Below are 16945 nucleotides of genomic sequence, written 5' to 3' on the forward strand. Positions count from 1 at the left end.
CTCGCGCGTCAAAGGCGATAGTTTTAAAATCTGTGTCAATGTCCAAACCGATTTCGGCGACCGGTAACAAGTAACGCAAGACTGACCGTAAAGGGCATATCGTTCGCGAAATAGTGGCAGAAAAAAAGCAAACTAATTACAAGAAACATTTTTTTATGAAAACGTGAAAATAAAAACTAAAATTTGAGATTAAAGAAAAAATAAATGCTGTTTTCCTTTTTAAACAGCAGCAACATGTACCGGGTATTTTTTCATTTCTCTTTTTGATATTTTCGGAGAATTGTCATAGTCAATAACGCTTTTAATGTAATAGAAATAAGTTAGTTGAGCTTGTTTTTTTCGTATTTTTGGTTTACAAAAAGATACCAGGCTGTGGTTTTCGCTTTTATTTTATAGATTTTTTCCCTCTACATTATGTGCTAAAAATACATGTTTGAAATTTTTGAAAAAACGAGCAATGTTTGAGAATTTGTAAGTGTTTATTTTGTTGTTTAACTTCTACTTTACTTAAAGGTGACAGGTTAATAAAGAACACGTCTGGTCGTAGCGCAACCCGGTAACAAAGTACTTTTATTTTACATAGTTTCCTTAGATCATGTGATCCAAAAGTACAGCATAGTATAAAACAAATATAAAGCCATCACGGTATATGGGATTGATACAATAAGATCATGTGACATCCCACTTTTTACAATAAAATTTTAAAAGTGTAACTTTCTACAAATAGAGTTTATAAGTCAAAATGTATGCTGAAAACATAATAAATAAGTTGGATACCAGATTCAGTTTAATGAACAATTCAAAGTAATGATTGCGCCACCTATTTAAAATCTTTGATTTTATTTTAAATTTAAAATTGGTTTCTTGATGTTTGTAAAATTATTTAAAAGTGCTTAAGTTGATGTTAAATACTAATTAATGTTAATTAGTAAAAGTTAAACCGTAAATTTATTACATTGACAAAATATAATTCCTTATATATATAAAGACAAATTGAGTTTCATTTGGACCACCGTGAAATTAAAATAATGATTTTACCTTGTGTGAGGTGAGTTTAAAGTTGATTAAAAAAAGAAGTTCTCACTTTATTTAAAGTGAGAGTACAAAAGTTGTATAAGCAAAAAAATATATATATATATTTTTAAGGCTCTGGACTAGTGTCCACGACATAGTCAGAAAGTTTCTGTGGAATTTTCACATTTCGTCCAGATCTAGTTCTATGACTAGTACTCTCCTCCCCTTCTTTGGAGTATTTAAAGAAAAATGTAGTGTGCTTAGAAGTGCTGGGTATGTCTGAGTTTAACAATAAATTATTTTCGTCAATTCCTTTATTGGTTAAACCAGCATCATCTAAAAGTTTTTTATTCTCTACATTTTCCAATTGATGGTTGTCAAAAGAGTTATTTACATTTTTTAGAGTTTTTTCTTTGTCAGAGTTGGAATTTATAAAACTAGAATTCAAAAAAGAATTAGAACTAAAGCTCAAAAGACTGTCATTGTCACTACAGCTATTTACATTTAAGTTGCTACCAGAGTTGTTGCTTACACCAGGATCAGCCTGTATATATTCTCTATTTGAATCATTGTTGTTTGAATTATTGACTATTCTCAAAAAATGTCTATTATTATGAAAATTATTTTCCGAAAACAAGTCAGGAAAACTCCTCGGCTCGCTCAAGCTTCGAGATAGAAAATCTTTGGATGTTTTGAGCTCTTTTAAGAATTTTCTGTTACGTCTAAAAATAGAACCATTCTCCAGCTGTACCAAATAAGATCTAAAAGCTACTTTTCTTAACCATTTTGCCATGGTGTTTTTGGCTTCATTTGAACATTTACTAAAGAGTTGTTTTTTAAAGGTGCTAAAGCTTGTTTAATTTTGTCATAATATTTCTTTTGATTTTGCTGGTTTTTTGTTATGTGAGAATTGAATTTTTTCTTGTTGAAATTTTTTGAAAATTTATTATTTATCTCTGGAATTACAGATCTTAAGTTTCGATTCATAAGAGCATTTGCTGCAGAGTTCTCACCATCCAAAGGTGTATTTCGAAAGTTTATTAAAGCCAAATATGGATCTTCCTTATTGAAAAAGCACTTTTTAAGTAAATTTTTAACATATTGTACCGTCCTTTCGACTTGTCCATTTGACTGACGATACAAAGGAGAAGAAGTAACATGTTGAAACTCCCAATTTTTTGAAAAGTTCTTAAATTCTAAGCTACAAAAATTGCTTGCATTATCTGTTATTAAAATTTTGGGAATACCAAAACTTGAAAAAATTGATCTGAATTTATTAATTAAATTTTGAGAGGTTAAATTTTGATTCAAATTAACAACTTCCACAAAGTTTGAATAGTAATCGACAATTAAGAGGTAACACTCTGATTGAAATTGAAAAATATCTGCAGCTACCTTTTGCCAAGGTAATCTGGGAAGGCCTCAAAGGTTCGGAACTCTGAGATCTCTGATACATGTGACATGCACTGCAAGATGTTATCATGTCTTCAATTTGTTTTCGCATCCCTGGTCAGAAAAATGACAAGTTAGCCATATCCAAACATTTTTTATAACCTATGATGAAGTTTTTGCAAAATTTCTTTACGTAGAGCTTGAGGAACAATTAATTTATGGCCCTTAAAAATGAGTTGATCGATACAAGAAATTTCTTCTTTAAATCTGTAATAGAACTTGACACTTTCCGGACAGCTTCTAATGCTTTTGGGCCACCCTTTCTCCAAAAGGTTTTTTATTAAATAAAGTTCTGGATCCTCAAGGGTCAACTTTCGAATTTGCTGTTTTTTCTCATCAGTAATATTTAGTGAAAGCTCAACAGCACAAATTTGTGACTCAATATCAAAATCAACACTTTCATTAAAGTTAGTTTTGGAATTTAAAGCTCGACTCAAAGTGTCTGCCACAATGATTTTTTTGCCTGGTTTATACATAAGTTCAAAATCATATTTTTTTAACTGCATGAGCATTCTTTGTAATCTTGGTGGAGTAAGATACAAAGGTTTTTGAATAATTGAAATTAAAGGCTTATGGTCTGTTTCAATTATGAACTTTTTGCCAAAAACATACTGATAAAAACGTGTAGCACCAAACCAACAAGCTAATAATTCTTTTCCAATTTGTGAGTAAAGTGACTGAGTTTCTGTTAATCCTCTCGATGCATGAGCACATGGTCTCCCATTTTGCATCAAAACGACCGCCATTCCACTCTGAGAAGCATCCACAGAAATAGTCGTAAGTTGGTTAGTGTCAAAAAATTGCAAACAAGGTGTTTTTGTCAAAGTTGACTTTAAGTTTTGAAATGCTCTCTCATGTTCATCCGACCATTGAAAAGTTACATCTTTTTTCAGTAAAGAACGCAAAATTGAGGTTTTTTCAGACAAACCATCTACAAAGCGAGCTATATATGTGACCATGCCCAAAAAACGTTGAAGATCTTTGACATTTCCTGGACTTGGCATGTCTAAAATGGCCTGAATCTTAGATCTATCTACCTCTATGCCACGCTCAATTAGCTCATGTCCCATATAGGAGATTTTTTTACATAGAATTTTACATTTTTCTTTGTTAAAACGAATGTTATGTTGTGCAGCACGCTTTAAAATTTTTTCCAGAATTAAATTATGACCAGAAATTGAGTTAATAAAGCAGATAACGTCATCTATAAAAACTGCACAGCCTTCTATGTCTCCAAAAATTTCTTGCACGCGTTGCTGATATACCTCAGATGAACATGAAAGACCATAGGGTAATCTCCGGAAAGAATATCTGCCAAAAGGTGTCGCAAACGTGCAAAGTTTAGAGCTTTCTTTATCTAATTTTATCTGGAGAAATCCCTGAGTTGCATCTAAAGTACTAAAATATCTAGAACCATGCATTTTTGATGCTATTTCATCCCAACCAGGCAAATGAAAGGTTGGTTTCCTTAAAAATTGATTTAATCGAGAAGGATCCAAGCAAATGCGAAGATTTCCATTAGGTTTTTTAACAATTACTATGGGATTTACCCAATCGGTACACTCAGTTACCTTTTTTATGATTTTTCCTTTTTCTAATTCATTTAAAGTATGTTTCAATTTTTTAGTCAAAGCTATCGGAATTTTTCTAGCAGGACAAACCGAAGGTATAGCATTCTCTTTAAGTTCTATATGATATTCCCCTTCTAGACAACCTATTCCACGAAAAATATAATATAATATAATACAATAAGATCATGTGACAGTAAGAAACGCTTTTTTAAACGAGACTAGGTTCTTTTGATTCGGATGACCCAATCCTTAGTTAATAACATTTAATTTAGATTTCTGAAGAAAAATTATGATGATGAGTTTCATTGGTTTCCTCCTTATTTGATAATGATAATAAAAAATATTCCAATATCCGAATACACATCTTAAATACAAGAAATAGACGCGCATCATAAATTCATGCGCTGTTGCTAGACATTGGCGAGTCTAATACATCATATATTAACGTTTTCTTTAAGGAGTTTATTCTTCGTGTTATTTGTATTCTTTTTTGTGTGTAAGCTTGAACCAATTAAAATCAGAGAGGCACTGCGAAACATGGTCATACTCTCGGAGATTATAACTAAAACATACAAACATTCAACAGTTTCTCAGATTTTTTTGAAAATTTTTACAGATTAACTCCCATTTTTAACAGTGGACTTTTGAGCAAGTGTAATTTGTGATACCCCTTTGCGTTGTAAGCCTGAGAGTCATACTTGTGAAATCCGTATTCACAATTGATTTATTGCACACGAGATATCCATAATTTGAAACCTGATCAAAGTCAAAAAAAGTGCAAAGTGCATGTTTTGGGATAGTAAGATGCAGAAAATAAGAACAAAATATGAGTGAAAATGTATAAAATATTGCTAACACAATAAAACAAACTAAACACATTACAAATATTGTTCGATGAGGCTGCCATTATGGGTGATATTATATATTTTAACAATTCGATTAACCAAATTAACGGTATTTGCGTTTGAAAGAAATGGTGTCGGAGTTACAAAAAAGTAATAAAAACTTTGGAATTTTAAAACTAAAACAAACAACGCAGTTTGCACTACCTTGTGTGTGCAAAGCTCAGTCTCAAAAGAGCATATGTTACGCTCCACAATTATTCTCACGCTTTTGATTCATCATTCAGAAAGCACTTTCCAGAGGTGACGTCACCGTTAAAATGTTAAATCTAAAATACATATCCAATATAAAATGCATATGCAAATCTTGTCCGATGTCTTCTTCAAAAAGGTAAAAACGAATCCTATTACAACGTTTTACGTAGAATTCTAAAAAATACATGCCACCGTTAAAACTTTAATATTTTTAATAATTTCAATATCGCCCACAATTCTTAATATATCGTTTACTAGTCTCTCGAAGATCAATATTTAAAGCACCTTGGCGAAATTGTATTTACAGGACGATGCATTTGTTGAGATCCCCCACACCATTGCGACCTTTTGAAAAATTAAAACTGATCCACTGGATTCTTCATAAAAGTGCGAATATGCTTCGATGTTATCGTCCAGTAGAAGACAATAAATTAACCGAAACATGAATAATATATATTTTTTAAGTATTGCCTCCATTGCAAATGCTCAGGAACGTGCCCGTTTCAGACTTCCTGCGTTTCGCCGACCTCTAACATAACCTTGCATTCGAAGTCTCTCGAAATATTCGAAAACGAGGTCACTCTGCGCGACATCTCCAGCAAGGTCCCGCGGGAAGTGAGGAACCTCAAAATTGCCTACGACATACCCAACGATTTCCTCATCATCATACTCGAGGAGAGTCTAAAGGAGGATCACCGTTACGAGATCTTCATACGGTTCAGGGGAAAACTCGACGACGGTCTGGCAGGATTCTACAGGAGCAGCTACGTCGACAAACAGAGCAAGGAGAAAAGATGGTTGGGCGTCACCCAGTTCGAGGCTATCAGCGCTAGGAGGGCGTTCCCGTGCTTGGACGAGCCCGAGATGAAGGCCACGTTCGACATCAGCATCGCAAGGAAGGAAGGCTACAGGGCTATAAGCAACATGCCGCTTCTGACTACGGAACCTGTGTAAGTATAAGTTAGTGTTAGTTGTTTTCAAAGATTACTCTTTTATTTATATATGATGTGACGGTTTTCCAAAGCCAACCAATAACTCCCTGAATATATTTTTTTAAAAATTCATTGTGATTCTTTATACGGTTTCCAAAAATGTATCATTTTCCAAAAATATATTTTTTAAACAAACATATATTACGACAATTTAAAAATTTACTTGTTTTTAATATTATTCCAGTTATTATTATTATTATTATTATCTTATTATAAAAAATACTAATAGAATACAAAAAATTGTACAATTTGAAAAAAACTGATTTCCACCGCCAGCCAGCATAGATTACGAATCCTTTGAACATTTCCGAGTTTATTTGCCTAGAACGTAGAATCAATCAGAATAAAAATGTATAATTAATTTTAATAATAATAATAATAATAGCAATAATATATTAAGTGGAATAAAATTAAGATAGAATAGAAACATAATTTCAAAACTGTTAAAATATGTGTTTATTTTCAAAATAAATTAAAAAAAAAAACATAACTTTAGCTCCTAAAAGTACATCTTTTACAAAAAATCGCCACGTGAAAAACCTGAAAGATTCCGTTTTCATCATCTCATTACGATAAAGGGTGTGTCTGAGATACCCCGCAATAATAACGAAAAATGGACACACTGTATATCAACAACAGAAGTGTGAGAATATGATGAATAAGATAATGAACATTTTGGAATATTACTCGGTGAGATAAGAATAATGAGAAAATTTAGGTGGCTCTCCATGAGAGAAAGACGACTTTCAAGGCAATAAAATAATCTCTACCAAACATCAACACAATATATACCAAAAAATCTGAAATTTGAAAATTACCGTCCTAACATTGACTTTGAAAATTTGTGTTTACACTAAGCATACGTACATCTTGAGAACACGCAGACCTATTTAAATTTACCGATGTTCGTGAAAACCTAATTCTAACTAAAAAGTTCAAACAAAATAAAAAATTTTGTAGTAAATAAATCCAGTTTTGTGGACGACTGACACAAAACGAACCGGGATCTTGTTTTGTTTTTATTCGGTTCATTTGGTGAAAATTTGGCTTTACAACATGTGCAAAATCATTTTTCATCGAAAAATTACTTCGAATTAAATTGTTCTTAAAAGTCTTGACAACAAGTTGCGGTTTCTTCAGTGTCATCCTTATATGATCGCCCTGCTGATCGCAAAAAAAAGCGACTCAGTATTCTTAGGTGCCATGTATAATTTCAATTATTGTCCATAGAAAAGAGAAAGCGGGATGGTACTGGGACAGATTCGACATTTCCGTCCCGATGTCCACTTACCTGGTAGCCTACGTCGTGTCCGACTTTGATTACAGAGAAGCGGATGCCACTGTCCATATGAACAACGTTTCGTTCAGAATCTGGGCTCGGAAAGACGCTCTAAACCAAGTAATAACAAAATTAAATATAAATGCCGCATACAAAGATATCCAGGATAGCTCGCTGTTAACATTAAAAAGATCGACCACTTACAAAAAAAATTACAAAACATACAAAAATTAGGGTGTTTGCGAAAATAATTATTAGAATACAAAAAATTGGATTAGACTTAAATATATTACATTATAAACGAAAAGTATCTCGAACATCGTTTAGAATCGAAATATGCAAAAATGTCAGCATCAGTTTAAAAAGAAAAGCTTTCATGTATGAAAGGCACATCCTGCCACTTATGTTTTTAACATTCAGCTTCAACTCCTATATCTTTTGCAATAAAAAAATTAGATATTCCCAAGATAAACCGCTCACTCTATATATAATGGCTTTTCAAGGTAGACTTTGCGAAGGACGTGGGGCCTAGAGCCTTGAAATTCTACGAAAGGTTCTTCAACATCGATTATCCGCTTCCGAAGCAAGACATGGTCGCGATACCGGACTTCAGCGCCGGAGCTATGGAGAACTGGGGCCTGATCACCTATAGGGAAGCCTATCTGCTCTACGATCCCGAAGTGTCCTCCAAAACGAGCAAACACAGTGTGGCAAGCGTTATCGCCCACGAACTCGCCCATCAGTGGTTCGGTAAGAACGTTGAAGATCTTGAAGCTGATTCTTCTTCTTCAAATTCCTTGCAAAAAGTTGGCGATTTTTGTGACTTATAGTATAGTCACTCAAAAATAACTAAAGACAAGAAGTAACAGTCAACACGACGAAAAAATTAAACAGGTACCAATATAAATGAATGTTATTATTTAAGGTAATTTGGTGACCATGAAATGGTGGACGGACCTGTGGTTGAATGAAGGGTTCGCCACTTACATGGCGAGTCTGGCAGTAGAGCATTTGTTCCCGCAGTGGAACTCCCTGCAAGAGGAAGCGGCCGGTAACATGCTCAGCGTGTTCTCTTTCGATTCCCTTAGAACTTCACACCCAGTACGTTTCGTTCTCACTTTACGGGCGAAAAATAACGCCCTTATTGTTTCGTTTTCAGGTCTCGGTTCCCATTGGGGACCCAAAAGAAATAGATGAAATATTCGATACAATCTCGTACAAAAAAGGATCTTCTTTAATCCGCATGATGAGCCTGTTTCTGGGCGAAGAGACTGTGAGGATTGGAGTCAGTAAATATTTGAGGCAACACAGGTAATTTTGACACTTTTAGAAGATAAATCTCATAAAGACGCTTTATAACTGAACTTCTTTTTACCACTAGAGCTCACTGTTAAAAATATTTTACTTCAACTACTTTAAATATCGGTTTATAAACTATGTGTAGGAAGGCTCGTCATAAAACACGGTGCACAACCAGTTTTACAAACATTATATTGACCAAGACTAAGACCTTGACAGCTCTGTCTATACTTGTTCCACAAAATACTTGCTGTTTTGTTCTACTAATCTACACGTGTAACCACATATTATTATGAAGGGCAAAAAAGTTGATTTAAATGAAATCGACAGTAGTTAAAGGTTGCATTGATGGAACTTTAAAAACTTTAGAAAAGCCAATATGCATATATCAATTTATCGATTATTGAATTCCACCAGAAGTAAGTTGGATAATGTTTCTTAGCAAACACTATATTACATCTAAAACAATTACAACTTCATTATTAAATAGTTCAGTTATTAAAAAATAGGTTAAGTTACTAAGTTAGTTTAATTATCTAATTAACCGGTTAACATCGTTAGCCGTATATTTCAAGAACGAAGCAGTTGCTGAACCATGTTGAAATGTACACACTGTCGAGATCGATGGAGACCATTCTAACTGCACAAATTTCCAAAATGCACAAATTTCATCACAGAGCGATTATCAGTAATATCAAGGATCTTAGTAGGATTCTTTTTCGACAATGACAAGCTGTCGATGAAACTCTTAGTTATTGTAGTAGAATCTCTCAATAGTGACTACCTCTGGGGAATCAAATTTAGGTGTAGGGGTGCTGGTGGCTTAAAAGGAAAATAGAAATTAAAGCAATCGTTGGCGAATTCAAACAGGGTCGTTTTATGAGAGACTGGCCACTAACATAGATTCATCGGACATTTAATTGAAAATTTTAGTACTACAAAATGAGTTGTGAGATTGTCGTTGTGTAACTTTTACCACACAATAAATGAAAAAAAAATCTTTGATTTTTGATATTCCAAAGAAGGAAGCAGCAATACACTGTACTATGTATTTCTCTGACAGTGCGTTTCAATAGTCAGTAATTTCAATATTAAGGCTTTGAATTAAGAAATACTTTGGATTCCTGTTAAACTTCTACAATAAGAATTCTTTTTATTCAGGTACAGCAACGCTGAACAGGATGACCTTTGGGCCTCGCTAACCGAAGTAGCCCATCAAAACGGCGTACTACCCAAAAATTTGACGGTAAAAACTATCATGGACACCTGGACTCTCCAGACCGGCTATCCAGTGATCCACGTACAGAGAGATTATGAAAATCAGACAGCTAACATTAGGCAGGTGAGGAAAAGCTTAGTTTCTAGTCTGTTTTCCAGATAATATACCGTCGTTTTAATTGGAATAAAACAAGTTTTTTGTAATACAAAAAGAAGTTGGCCAATCAAAAAATCAAAATCAAGCTTTTTTTCATTCCGCTCTTATAAAATGATATTTACACTTGATGGTTGGTCTCAAACTACTTGCCTCCAAGTGCTATATGGGGATGACATTGTCGTGATATTGAAACTTAACTCGATCCAAAAAAACTGCAGACAATCCAGTTTTGGCGTTTTTTCTGCACTTAATCTTTACAAGCTTTGATTTGGGGATGTAGTGATGCACCACTGCGCAAAGCTCCATCAATTGCTTCATCAATGCTTCATCAATGTCAAAGCAATTGAGAAATGCGAACTCGTGCTGCTTTTTGATCGTCATTCAGCAACATTGGAACCCAACGTGCTGACATTTTTCTGAAGTCCAACTACTTTCTGGTGATTGGAGACTTTCATAGCTGACACCAAGTGCTTCCGAAATTTGAAGCATTGTGATGAGTGATTCGAAACACTTTCACGGCCTTGCATAAATTCGTTGCCTTAGTCTCTCATGAAAGGGTAGTTTTTTCCGAACTGGGCAAGCAGTCTGTGGTAAATTGCGACTGGTTAGTTTTGGTTAGTTTACAAACTTTAGGAACTTTATGCATTGCTCAAGCGAGAGGGGTACACACTTATCGCAAAGACAACTTAAGCACAAGCACAAGCAAGCCTGCTGATGTGATTTTCCTACACTCCTAACGACTACAAATGTCCACACAGACACCGTTCCCACTCAACGGTCTTTTATATTTGATTGAACCTCGTAAATAAGTTAGATTGGATGTTGCTATTAAATGGCATTCATCTTACGACTTCTACAGGAAAGGTTCTTGAGGGATACGGTGAAAGCAAAAGAAGAAACTGAGCAATGCTGGTGGGTGCCGCTCAGTTACTCTACTCGAGACAAGCCGGAATTCGAAGCGACCACGCCCAAGTACTGGCTGTCGTGTCCTAACGAGGGAGAGCAAGTACTCGAGCACGTCGCAGCCGACAACGAATGGGTCATTTTCAACAACAAAATGGCCGGTAAGATTTCGGGTCGAATTTTCTATGTGTGTACTTGAAGAAAATATAAAAGGTTTGTCAGGTACGTGGCCAAGCTACAGGGTAAACTGAAAGCAAAAATAATGAGCAACCAAGACGATACAAAGGATCACTCCTCAGTTGTGTAGTATTTCGAGAAACTTTTTCATATGTTATTGATAGCAATAGGAAAAATACTTTTTTCATGCAGAAATTTGAATAAATATATACGTCGAAGCAACTACAGTTTGAAAGCCCAAAACACGAGGATATTTTTCATATAGAAAAAATAGTTCTTTCGAACATTGGAGATGTCGACTGGAGACTACAAGATATTGGAATATCAAAAGTATACAAGAGTACCAATATTTTTCATGAGAAAAGATTGCATTTTCCAAGTTGCAAACCTATCTGCCGCAGTAAATAAGTGCTAGCGATTTGTCATTTTGACACTGTGACCTCAAATCTTATATGATAAACCTGATGATGTCGTAAGTAAGGAGATCGAAGAGATCATCAAAAAAGCAGCCAACAAAAATCAAACATCGCGCTCCTTAAATTCACAAATTAAAAAAGAATATTCTAAGATAACGTACCCTGGAGACTCTCTTAAATAAAAAACAAAAAAGTCACTGTCAAAAAAATTTTTTAAACTTTACTTCTTAGTATTTGAACACCGGATCTAAGTTTATGTACATAGACAGGTCAAGCAAGACCGAACGGAGAATTGCTTCTCAGAGGTATGACGATGAAAGATTTTTTAAGGCCTGTATAATAAATATACTTTTTTTGAAATTACAATGTCTTTTTTCAGTACCTCCACTCGACGCGACGTATGTTTTTCAATATCTAATATGTTTTCTACATGAAAATTGCACTCTTCTTCTTGAAATTTATAATCTGTCGTCTTACTACCTCCAGTTGATGTATCTTTTTCCAATATTTGAAAGATTTTTCTACATGAATTGACATTTTGTTCTTCAGTATATGAAAGATATCTTTTCTTCATCAAAATTCAATAGTTTTTCTTAGTATCTCGAGTTTTGTGTGGACGAATCTTTTTCAATATCTGCAAAGGTATATCTTCAAAATGAAAAATAAACTGGACCAACATTTAAACGGAAAGATTAAAGTATTTTTTTTTGTTTTGCATACAGGGTTATCCACGTTATGTGCTAAAATGCGTTTTCAAAAGATTTTGCTTTTGTTTGTGGGATCTGTTATGGTTACATTTTAGAATTAGTTTCGTATTATAAAAGTTGTCGCAACGATGCTAAACGTATCGAAATTGCTTTTTTGTTTTTAAATTACAGCATTTTTAAAGTATCCTCAACCTTAAGCTTTTTAAGTAAAATATTCAGTGCTGTATGGTGTGGACAACCCTGTATAAACAAGCTGATTTTACTGACATCTTTTTATTTTACGCAAAAAGGTATTTACAAGGTAAACTACGACGATAAAAACTGGCGCTTGATCGGCGAAACTCTACAAAGCGCGGAGTACAAAAAAATCCCTACTTTGAATAGGGTCCAGCTATTGTCGGATGCAGCCGATTTGGCGTTCGTCGGCCATTTAAAGTACGAGATATTCTTCGGCTTGCTAAAATACCTGCACGTGGAGTACGAATATCTGCCATGGAAAACGGCTCTTGGCAAGACCGGGACACTCACCAATTACCTCAAAAAAAAGCCATCGTACGGAGTATACAAGGTAAAATATATAGCATTTTCTGAAAAAGCAATTCTTTCTATTTGAAATTTCTGAATGCGTCATCCGTTCTAGATGCTGTTTTATCGTCTCCAGTTTACATGAGATGACCTTTTTCAATATCTGATCCTTTTAACTCTTGCCTTAGTCTCTTCAGTCGACGTATGTTTTTCAATATCCGAAAGAGTTATCTTCTATATACAAAATGAATTTTTATATCTTTTTTGATGTGTAAAGCTGTTGTCTTAGTGTTTCCACTAGACGCATGTGTTTTAATATCTGCAAGGGCAATCTTCTATACATGAAACTTGTACTTTTCCTGTAATGTAAAATTATGTTATCTTAATATCTCAAATTGATGTATCTTTTTCAATTTCAAAAAGTCATCAGTTCCAATATACTCTAATGTATTTTTAATATTCCAAACTTTTGCCTAAGTATCTTCAGCTGAAGTATGTTTTTATATATCTCAATCGTTTCCAATATACTCTAACATGTTTTTAATATTCCAAACTTTTGCCTAACTATCTGCAGCCGACGTATGTTTTTTGTCTCAATACGTGCAACCGAATTTTTTTCCACACGAAAAACATACTCTTTTGTGCAATTTTTGCTTTTGTGTCTGTTTGATATCCCAACCTTTTGCTTTAGTATGTTCAATCAACATATATTTTTCAATACCTGAAAGAGACGTCTTTATCAAAAATGAACTTTTATATCGTTTTGATGTTTAAAACAGTTTTCTTAATGTTTCCACTCGACGTATATTTTTAATATCTGCAAGGGCAATTTTTTCTATAAGAAAAATATACTCTTTTGTCTCTTTGATATTCAATCTGTCATTCCAGTATCTTTTTCAACTTTAAACATGAAAAATACACTCTTGCGTCTTTTTGACATTCCAATCTGTGACATTGGTATCTCTAGTCAAAGTACCTTTTTTAATATCTAAAAGATAATGGCAATCTTCTCTACATGAAAAATGTATTTTTTCTTTTTAATTCTGTTATCTTAATATCTGCGATATATCTTTTTAAAATTTCAGAGTCATCTTTTCTAATATAAAATGTACTCTTGCGTCTTTTTAATATTCCTAAGCATCTTCAATCGATGTATCTTATTCAATATCTGAAAGAAAACTTTTCTATATAAAAAATGAACTTTTATATCTTTTTAACATTTAACCGTATTATCTTAGAGTTTTCACTATATCAATATCTGCATTCTACATTTTTTCTGCATACTCCTTTTGATATTTAATGTGTCATTGAATCACCCTGTAGCGTTTTTTTTTTCTTATCAAAGGACTACATGCGAAAACTGTTGACCCCGATCTATGAGAAAACCGGCGGACTAGATGTGACCAAGGAAGAACGGTCAGACAAATTGGACAAAATTAAACTTCAAGTATTGTCGGCCAGCAAGGCGTGTAAATTCGAAGTAGCGGGCTGCGTCAACGATGCCGTAAGGCTTTTCAAGATGTGGCAGGACTCGCCCGCACAAAATCCGTGAGTAGTAACAATTCTTTCCATCTTTCTGGATTCATTGGTCTGATAATAGATAGAAGCTCCAAAACTCTTATCTAAGGACCTAAATTGACTTCATATGCATAGTCGGATTATATTGCATGCGACCAGTTACAAACAAGGAATATTAGATTAAAAAAATGTTCTTACTATCCCTAAACATTAAATGGAACCTCTTAAACTATTTTTTTCGTACTGTGTCGTCTCGTATTTAAATAAATTTAATCTTATCGACTCATCGTTTAAAGGGAAAAACATTCACTTAACGAAAATATATAAAATCTGAGCATTAGCCAAAAAAGCAAATAACAGTTGCAGCCTTTAGGTTTAAGAGTGAGATTAGGTCAATTTTGGCAAAAGATTCGTAGCGGATTTCGTCAACAGATTAGATTATAAGTATATTATAATTAAAGTCATGTGACGTGAAACCAGTGTGCAAACTGACAATGCAACTGATATTATGTGGATATGACTTTATTTCTTACGACTAATAATAAAAAAAAACTATCCACTGCCCTTCTTTTTTCCACTTTTATTTTTTTTATTGTATCTTATTTTTGCAAAAATAAATACATTTTTTCATATCTTTTCTTTCTTTTTCGTCTCTCTCTTTTCTGCATATTTATGCAAGTACACTTCCGTTACCTTATTGGACTGGGTGGTACTCTGGTTGAATTTTGTCACAGCTTTTTAACAGGGCGTACACAGCAAGTCCGAATCAGTAATTATATTTCTAGCGAAATTGTGGTGCACTCGGGTGTGCCTCAGGGTTCACACATAGGTTCAGTTTTCTTTAATTTGTTTATAAGAGATCTGAGTGATGTGGTTCTTCATTCTGAACATCTTGCCTTTGCAGATGATTTTAAATTTTACAAAACAATTGAATCATTTATGGACGCTCAGCTTCTTCAGAGCGACCTTAATAATGTTAGTACGTGGCGCAGAGAAAATGGTCTGGATCTAAATGTTGGAAAGTGTTTTAGTATTACTTTTTCTCGCTTAACTAACACCCTTCAAAATAGATATATTATTAACAATACAGCGATAGAGTATGTCACAAAAGTTAGGGACTTTGGAGTCATCTTTGATAGTAAACTGACCTTTTTGGATCAGCTGGAGGATGTTGGCATGGGCATGAGAGGTCTGGGTTTTATTACCCGTAATAGTACACTGTTCTCATCCGACTGTTTTAGAACCCTTTATTGCTCCTTAGTTAGATCTACACTGGAGTATGCATCAGTAGTGTGGTCGCCACATTACAGATGTCACATTGATAGATTGAAGACTGTTCAAAGGGCATTTCTGAGGTCCCTAGCATATAGAGCGGGTATAAATATTTACAATACAATAGATAGTCTGGAAATTAGAAGAACCCACTCCGATACCTTGACGTTTTATAAAATTTTGAACGGTGTATATAACTGTTCGGCTCTCCTCCAGTCCTTTGATTTTAACATCTATCAAAGATTGCAGAGTTTTGTATTCCATTTCATCACGCCAACTATGGCTATTTTTCTCCTTTAACTCGAACGTTGAGGTTATTTAACAGTTGCTCTCTTGATCCCTTTGCTGGCGGTCTTCGACTATTTAAAACAAGATTGAAACAGTTGGTTTATTGTAGTTGTAAATAGTGTGATACTGTTTGTTTACTGTTTCTTACTGTTTTTGTGTTTTTATATGTTGTATATGGTTTATTTAAAAAGCTTGTTATTAAGTTGTTGTTTTGTCATGTTGCTATTTCTATTTATATTATATTTTTATTGTTACTTTTTCTTTGTAAATTGGCTCAGCCGTTGAATTGAATAAATAAATAAACTAATTCGTGTTCTTTAGAGTCCCTAAAGACTTAAGAGGGGTCGTTTACTGTACCGCCCTGAAACATGGCGGCGAATCGGAATGGGACTTCCTGTGGCAGCAGTACCAGACTTCCAACGTGGCTACCGAGAAGAACACGATGCTGAGCGTGCTGGGATGCACCCGGGAAATCTGGTTACTCAGCAGGTACCTGCAGTGGTCCCTCGACGACTCGAAAATTAGAAGACAGGACAGCAGTTCGGTGTTCAGCGCAGTAGCTAGGAACGACGTGGGTTATTTTATAGCCAAGAACTTCTTCTTCGACAACGTCAACGAAATCTTTAAACAGTGAGTCGATTTACGGGCATCGATCTGCTCTAAAGTTCTATATTCAATGAAATTTTCAGTGTATCGCCGAACAAGAGGCGGATCAGCAGGTATTTGTCGTCGATCGCTGCCCAAATGACAGAAGCCAAGGAGCTGGAAGAGGTGAGCGTGCAAAAATGTGTCTTTTTTTCTTCGAATGACATCCCAGGAGGGCACCAAATCTTGAGATTTGCAAAAACCAGCCAGACAGTTGATATTTCGATTTCATTTATTACTTATTTATGATGCAATTTTTCAAAATATTAGGGAGTGATATTTTGACGTCACCCTTGAACACTGGGTCGAAAAATTGATATTTAGCTTAGGCTTTATTGTAAGACCACCAAAGTAAATGAACATCTGAGAACATAACTTATTATTTGTGCGCGATTGTTTTTATTGTTATTGGATT

The 16945-nt window shown here is 34.4% G+C and overlaps 1 protein-coding gene across 1 annotated transcript in view; it reads left to right on the forward strand.

The window, feature by feature from the left end:
• Positions 1-16945, forward strand: part of LOC132702151 (aminopeptidase N-like) — a 31135-nt gene that overhangs the window by 13286 nt on the left and 904 nt on the right. Inside the window, exons 3-13 of the mRNA XM_060670612.1 lie at positions 5642-6084; positions 7357-7525; positions 7909-8155; positions 8331-8506; positions 8565-8716; positions 9866-10046; positions 10939-11143; positions 12573-12850; positions 14153-14355; positions 16207-16515; positions 16575-16656. Of these exons, the coding sequence (XP_060526595.1) occupies positions 5642-6084; positions 7357-7525; positions 7909-8155; positions 8331-8506; positions 8565-8716; positions 9866-10046; positions 10939-11143; positions 12573-12850; positions 14153-14355; positions 16207-16515; positions 16575-16656 (2445 nt within the window). The remainder of the gene's footprint in view (positions 1-5641; positions 6085-7356; positions 7526-7908; positions 8156-8330; positions 8507-8564; positions 8717-9865; positions 10047-10938; positions 11144-12572; positions 12851-14152; positions 14356-16206; positions 16516-16574; positions 16657-16945) is intronic.

Source organism: Cylas formicarius, unplaced genomic scaffold (genome assembly GCF_029955315.1).
Source record: "Cylas formicarius isolate icCylForm1 unplaced genomic scaffold, icCylForm1.1 PGA_scaffold_5__7_contigs__length_24384050, whole genome shotgun sequence".
NCBI classification, from domain to species: Eukaryota; Metazoa; Arthropoda; class Insecta; order Coleoptera; family Brentidae; genus Cylas; species Cylas formicarius.